This window comes from Octopus bimaculoides, chromosome 6 (assembly GCF_046866305.1).
Source record: "Octopus bimaculoides isolate indiv1 chromosome 6, ASM4686630v1, whole genome shotgun sequence".
Lineage (NCBI taxonomy): Eukaryota > Metazoa > Mollusca > Cephalopoda > Octopoda > Octopodidae > Octopus > Octopus bimaculoides.
The window spans coordinates 1,368,204-1,375,703 of NC_142933.1; the positions used below are offsets into that span (position 1 = coordinate 1,368,204).

General features: G+C 36.4%; 1 protein-coding gene across 1 annotated transcript in view; it reads right to left on the reverse strand.

Moving 5' to 3' along the window:
* LOC106881598 (sodium-dependent serotonin transporter) overlaps positions 1–7,500 on the reverse strand; it is a 99,714-nt gene that overhangs the window by 17,782 nt on the left and 74,432 nt on the right. Inside the window, exons 3-6 of the mRNA XM_089353351.1 lie at positions 5,031–5,253; positions 3,967–4,105; positions 2,511–2,645; positions 924–1,027 (exon numbers count right to left, since the gene is read on the reverse strand). Coding sequence (XP_089209477.1) covers positions 924–1,027; positions 2,511–2,645; positions 3,967–4,105; positions 5,031–5,253 — 601 coding nt within the window. The remainder of the gene's footprint in view (positions 1–923; positions 1,028–2,510; positions 2,646–3,966; positions 4,106–5,030; positions 5,254–7,500) is intronic.

Here is a 7,500-nt window from a genome sequence, read left to right on the forward strand (position 1 = left end):
ACTGAGCATGCACATCAATGTAAACATTTACATATATTTTTTTCCACGCGGAAATTAATACTAATGAAGCAGTTTGCGAAACGGCTGTAAACCCACAGATGTCACGTGATTAAATAAACATATATTCACTTCTCATACCTACTGACTTTATAGTTTATAAATTCCTCATGAAATAATTTCATCGATCGGATCTTCTGGGTTTCAGCTGCATGGACTCTGTATATAACACTTCATTGTATTAGATTATTATGTGAACTGTTAGCCGAGTCCGTAAGAGGAGCTTTCTGTGACAACTACACAGTTCTCTGTATCTACATCTTATACTACACACACACACAGACACACACAGAGACACACAGAGACACAGACACACACACCACACACACTACACACACATATACACACACATACACATGCACATACACGCATACATTTGCACAAGCACACACACATTAAATTTATTGCTGGTTAACCTAGGATTGAACGAGGAAATCATATTTACTTATTTAAATAATCAAAACGTGCTGAGAGAAAGAGAGAGAGGAGAGAGAAGGAGAGAGAAAGAGAGAGAGAAAGAGAGAGAGAGGAGAGAGAAGGAGAGAGAGAAGGAGAGAGAGAAAGTACTTTTATGAGAGAGAATATAATTGAATTGCGAGAATCAGTGCAATTCGAACTCACATATATTCATTTACGTCTCGGTATATTACCTCTACATTACCAAGAATCCTCTTTCGCCCTTTGTATTTCTGCTTTAATTTGTCCTCCTCCACCCTTTCAGCCACACTCGCCCCAAAGCCTCTTCCACAACACCTTCTCACCCTACCCCTCTACCGTGACCCCTTTATCGGCCCCCAATTCCCCCCGTTAAAACAGAAACTCATGTAAAAAAGAAGTTAGGTTATAAGTGTGACGTCATATCTTACAGGTAGCTGTTGTTGTTAAACTTGTTGTAGCTGGAGAGAGCGATTAAGGTGCCAAAGCCTGTCCCCAGGGAGAAACAGATCTGTGATGCAGCGTCCACCCATACCTGTTGGGATAGAGAGAGAAAGAGAGAGATGATGACGATGATGATGATGGTGACGATGACGATAATGATGGTGGTGGTGGTGATGATGATGATGATGATGATGACGATGACGATAATAATGATGATGATGCGGAGGAGGAAGATGATGACGATGATGATGGTGACAACGACGATAATGACGATGACGATGATGTTGATGATGATTGTGGTGGTGGTGGTGGTTTTAGTGGTCCCACTGCTGCTGATAGTGGTGTTGACGGTGTTTGTGCTGATGTAACTGCTGCTGCTGCTGCTGAAGATGATGGCGAAGATAATAAACATGAAATGTAGTTTGAAATGTGTGTAAATATGATATAAACCACAAGAGATTATAACGCAGCAGCAGTAGCAGCAGCAGCAGCAGTAGCAGCAGCAGCAGCAGCAGCAGCAGTAGTAGTAGTAGTAGTAGTAGTAGTAGCAGTAGCAGCGATACTTGTAGTAATAGTAGAAGTAGTAGTAGTAATGGTGGCACAATGAAGATGTTTGACCATATGTCAAAACCTTGAGAAACAATATGTTTGGAATATTTTTATTGTTGTTGAAAACGGAAATATCTTTCAGCAACCGGAAGTGATGGCTGCATGTGACTGAAGCAGATCCTCTCTCTATTGTAAACACACACGACTTGTGTAGCGTTAGATGTTGTTGTTGTTGTTGTTGTTGTTGTTGTTGTTGTTCTATAGATTGATGGATGTGCATATTCTTTTATTCTTTAATGTTTCAGTCATTTGACTGCGGCCGTGCTGGAGCACCGCCTTTAGTCGAGAAAATCGACCCCAGGGCTTATTCTTTGTAAGCCTAGTATTTATTCTATCAGTCTCTCTTGCCGAACCGCTAGTTACGAGGACGTAAACACACCAGCATCGGTTGTCAAGCGATGGTGAGGGGACAAACACACACACACACACACACACACACACACACACACACACACACACACACATATATATATACGATGGGCTTCTTTCAGTTTCCGTCTACCAAATTCACTCACAAGGCATTGGTCGGCCCGAGACTATAGTAGAAGACACTTGCCCAAGGTGCCACACAGTGGGACTGAACCCGGTACTATATGGTTGGTAAGCAAGCTACTTACTAAACAGCCTCTCCTGCGCCTATATGTATGAATGTATATATTTTATGTAACTTACGCACGAATGTGCATATGCGAGTGTGTATGTGTGTGTGTGTATGTGTGCGTATGTATGTGTGTTTAGCTTCTATGTGTACTAGATTGTTATTGCTAGTCAGTATATGTTACGTTTATGTGTGAATAGTAGAAATACTGTGTATATGTGTGTATATCAATGTATGTTTGTATGAATATGTTAGTGTGTGTGTGTGTGCATGTGTGTGTGTGTGTCTACAAGTAGTGTGTTTGTGCCTAGACCTGTGTGGGTGTGTGACTGAAAGGGACATCAATATAAACAGAACATCCACTCACCTGCAAATTCTTCAGTTTATGCCATTTGGGTCTCAAGTAGTAAAGGATCCCATCACTGGAACCAGGAAGGGTGCAGCCCCTAATGAGCAGGATGACAATTACGATGTAAGGTACGGTGGCTGTGATCCAGACTGCCTGCGAGGTAGAAAGGTCTTTGCAGTTATGACTGTTACGAAAAATATAATACTTATGACTGTTACTATAATAATGATATCTCAGTAGTTATGACTATTAGTAAAATAAGGTAACACACTGATTATGACTGTTGCTGTAGTTTATGATAATACAATATTTATGACTGTTACTTATGATTTCATTTTTCATCTAACGATTTTGTTTCAAACAAGGATTGGGGGTACTGTAGCGTTAGGGAGTACAAAGAAGGTGAAGAAAGAGGCCTAGGAAATGTAGGCGATGGTAGTAAGTGGGTCTTCAGAAGAACTTTTTACCATCGTTCTATTTCATTGCTGCATTTTATCTATCGTGGAGGCGCAATGGCCTATTCCCCCAGACACCCGATGAAGGCTGGAGAGTATATCAGACGAAACGTTGTGTTAACAACAAACAAGATGAGGACAAACATTCGTCAAATGTAAATAATGTAAATAATGTATATAATTCCTCAACTCTTAAATATAGAACTGTATCGACTGTAGTCTCTGGGTTGATAGTCATTGGAATAAGCTGTTCAGTTGATCTACGTCAATGCCCAGTCTTTCCCAGATAAGATTGTCACTGTCACCTACCACTAACCGCCTTCAAAATGCAAAAGCTGACCGACCTTCGACCGACTCTCGACTGGGCTATCTATTTGTTAGGGAACTTTGAGCGTCAAACAATATCCCAGATGCTAGATGCTTGATCTTGGTCAACGCTTGATTCGGGACTGAGATTCCATCAAAGAGACGACCAGTAGAAAAACATGCCTCACCAACGGTGACCACCCCTCACTGTTCCGTGAAAAGGATTTAACCTCAATGCCTGCCAGTAACCCACCAGTCGTAGCATATCGAAACATCTCCACAAAGGGTATTAGCGGCATTTGAACCTTCAGACCAGAAGATCATCTCCGTTCTACAAGAAGCGAAAGATCATACGCTGCGGTTTAGTCAGATGGAAACTGAGACAAAATACGGCTGTGAGATGGTAATAGATATTAGTTGGGATGGTATAGCTTTTCAGGAATAACGTCTTCTCAGACCGTTTCAGGATGGAACTGATCCCTTTCTTCATGACCTCGTTCCAGTTCCTACTTATTTGGGGGTCTGCCCCGAGCCAGATTCCAAGCTAAATATTCAACCAACTCGCGCCGGCTTGAGATTTGAGGAGACATTTTGTCCCCCAAACCTCAAGATAAAATACCTGCTGATTAAATTAGCATGTACTTGCGAAAAAACAACAACAACAACAACAACAACAACAACGACAACAGCAACAACAGTTATAATAATCTAACCTTTCCTGAAGACTTGATTCCTTTCCACAAAGAAAAGTAAACGACGATAAAAGTTGCAGCGAGACATCCAACAATTGGTCCCTTAATCGGACCAATATCTTCAACTCCATTAGACAGATGGGATTCCAGAACTTTGCGACTGCATAAAAGAACATAAAAGAACATATTTAAACAACTTTTTGAGAAATATTTATCTAATGCTGAACTCGTCTCATTAATAATAATTAGTTTTTTATAATTTTCTTGACATTCCATATTGAGTATAAGTAGTAAGTCTTCAGCGTAGACGCTCACCAGGCCAGAACGGACTCCAGTTTCTGAGCCATTTAAGTGAATGAGAAAACACGATTTACCTCTCGAGCAGACTGGAGTAACGGGAAATCAAGGGTCTTCACTTTTCACTTGTTTCTGCCATTGAGCTGCGGCCATGCTGGGGCACCGCCTTGAAGTATTTGTTGATCAAATCGACCCCAGCGCTTATTTCTAAAGCTTGGTAGTTATTCTATCGCCGAACCGCTAAGTTACGTGGGACGTAAACAAACACCGGTTGTCAAGCGGTGTGGTGGAGGAAATATACAAACGCAAATACGAAGACACACACGCATACACCCACCCACACTTGGGCACGCACACACACACACACACACACACACACACACACACACACACACACACACACACACGCACACACACACACACACACACACTCTCGTCTATACACATATAAACAATGGGCTTCTTTCAGTTTTCGTCAAAATCTTCGTTCGAGCCAAAGCTAAAGCAGAAAACGCTTACTCAAGGTGCCACACAATAGGATTGAACCCAAGGCCACGTGGCTGGGAAGCAAGCTTCTTAACCACAGAGCCTTGCTTAGAAAAGAACGCATTGCCAGACCTCAGAGTTAAATCTACGACCAAACGAAAACAAGGTCATTACCCTCAAAACGCAACCACGTGTCTTCCCACTCAATCTTCTAATTATTTTTCACGTTACAAACTGTCATTCTTGTCTGAAAAGAGGCTGAATAACAGGTGTGGCAGAGATGAGGAACGGGGGATACTCACTTGTAATATTCATCTGCCGAACTTACAGAAGTGTTCGTGAATATGGTATTGTTGAGATCACCAGCAAGTGATATACAGTTTTCGGTGTTCCATGTGTTGTTGCAAGATGACCAAGGCAAGTCGGCCGTAAACGAAGAAAATAGGTAAAATACGGCCCACGCGATAATTGTGTTGTAATATAAACCGACCACGAAGCTTGTCACACCGATTGCATAGCCAATACCTGCCGAGATAAAGAAAGAATGTATATATTCACATATATAATATCTATCTATCTATCTATCTATTTATATATATATATATGTATGTGTGTGTGTGTGAGTGTGTGGGTGCATGTATATATATATATATATATATATATATATATATATATATATACTGAATTAAAAAATGCATGAAAAAAGCCCAAAACCATTAGAAATATAAACGTTAGGAAAAGACATTGGAAACAAAAGAACGAGGAGTGGGGAAAAAAGAGTAGAAACATCGGCTGAAAAATGAGACAAAAATAAAATGAAATCGTAACGCCATACAAGCATCCATATGCATAGCTACATAGAAGCATACATGAATCTCCTACTCATAGGACACGTACATATATATACATACACTAAGTGCGCGCATATGCACATGTAAATAAATGTATAAATATGGTTGCAATATGTATGTATGTATGTATGTATGTATGTATGTAGGTATACAAATATATATATATAGGCACAGGAGTGGCTGTATATATATATATATATATATAATTATATGTATTTCTTCTATCTTAATGAATAAAAATTCTTCGGATAGAATAAATGGGTTAATAGAAACCAATGTAGCAAAGAACACAAAATAACTGTGGTGTAGTTCTTGTTTTTAAGGCAGGAACTACTTGAAATTTTGGGTATTTGAGTATATTTAAAAATTTAAAGAATGGAGAAAACGCATGTTATAATTGCATACTTTATTCCTACATATGTTTCAAAGGATTACAACCCATGTGATCCATAGGGATCTGTGGTGTTAAAATTGTAACCTTCTCTTCGGGGAATGCATGGGAATCATCTTAAACGTAAGACATTATGACCGAGTATATACTCGAGTATATACTCGGTCATAATGTCTTACGTTTAAGATGATTCCCATGCATTCCCTGAAGAGAAGGTTACAATTTTAACACCACAGATCCCTATGGATCACATAGGTTGTAATCCTTTGAAACATATGTAGGAATAAAGTATGCAATTATAACATGCGTTTTCTCCATTCCTTAATTATATATATATATATATATATATATATATATATATATATATGTATGTATGTATGTATATATGCATATATGTATGTATACATATATATATATGTGTGTGTGTATATATATATATATATATATATATATATATATATATGTATGTATGTATGTATGTATATACATATATATATATATGTGTGTGCGTGTGTATATATATATATATATATATATATATATATATATATATATATAGTTTTAGGGAAAATAACCAAGTTTCAAGAACTCATGGATGAAAATCCACTATCACATATAGAAAAATTTATAATTAAAAGCACAATAAATGAGTATAATATAAAGTAAAGTAAATATCATAAGATAAATATAAATCTTTTTATTATATCATTATTATTATTATTATTATTATTATTATTATTATTATTATTATTATTATTATTATTATTATTATTATTATTATTATTATTATTATTATTATTATTATTATTATATTATATTATATTTATTATATTATATTATATTATATTATATTATATTATATTATATTATATTATATTATATTATATTTATCTTATGATATTTAGTTTGCTTTATATTATACTCATTTATTGTGCTTTTAATTATTAATTTTTCTATATGTGATAGTGGATTTTCATCGATGAGTTCTTGAAACTTGGTTATTTTCCCTAAAACTATATATTTTATATATATTTTATCTATAAAGCTCAATTTAATTTTAATTTTTTATAAATTGATTTTAATTGAGTTTTTACCTGTAATTTTGGATTTTGTCCCTAATATTATTATTATTATATATATATATATATATATATATATATATATATATATATATATATATATATATATATATATATACATATACGTATGTATGTGTTTGTGTGATAGTGTTTGTCCTCCCACCATCGCTTGACAACCGATGTTGGCGTGTTTACATCCTTGGCAGTTCGGCGGAAGCGACGGAGAATAAGTCCTGGGATTGATTTGTTCGATTAAAAGGCAGTGCTCCAGCTTGGCCGCAGTCAAATGACTGAAACAAGTAAAAGAATTAATGAATATATAAATGCATGTATCTATATATGCATACACACACAAACACACACACATATATGCAATCATATATATGTTATGATATATATATATATATATATATATATATATATGATAAGTGTGTTATTGTGTGAATGTGTG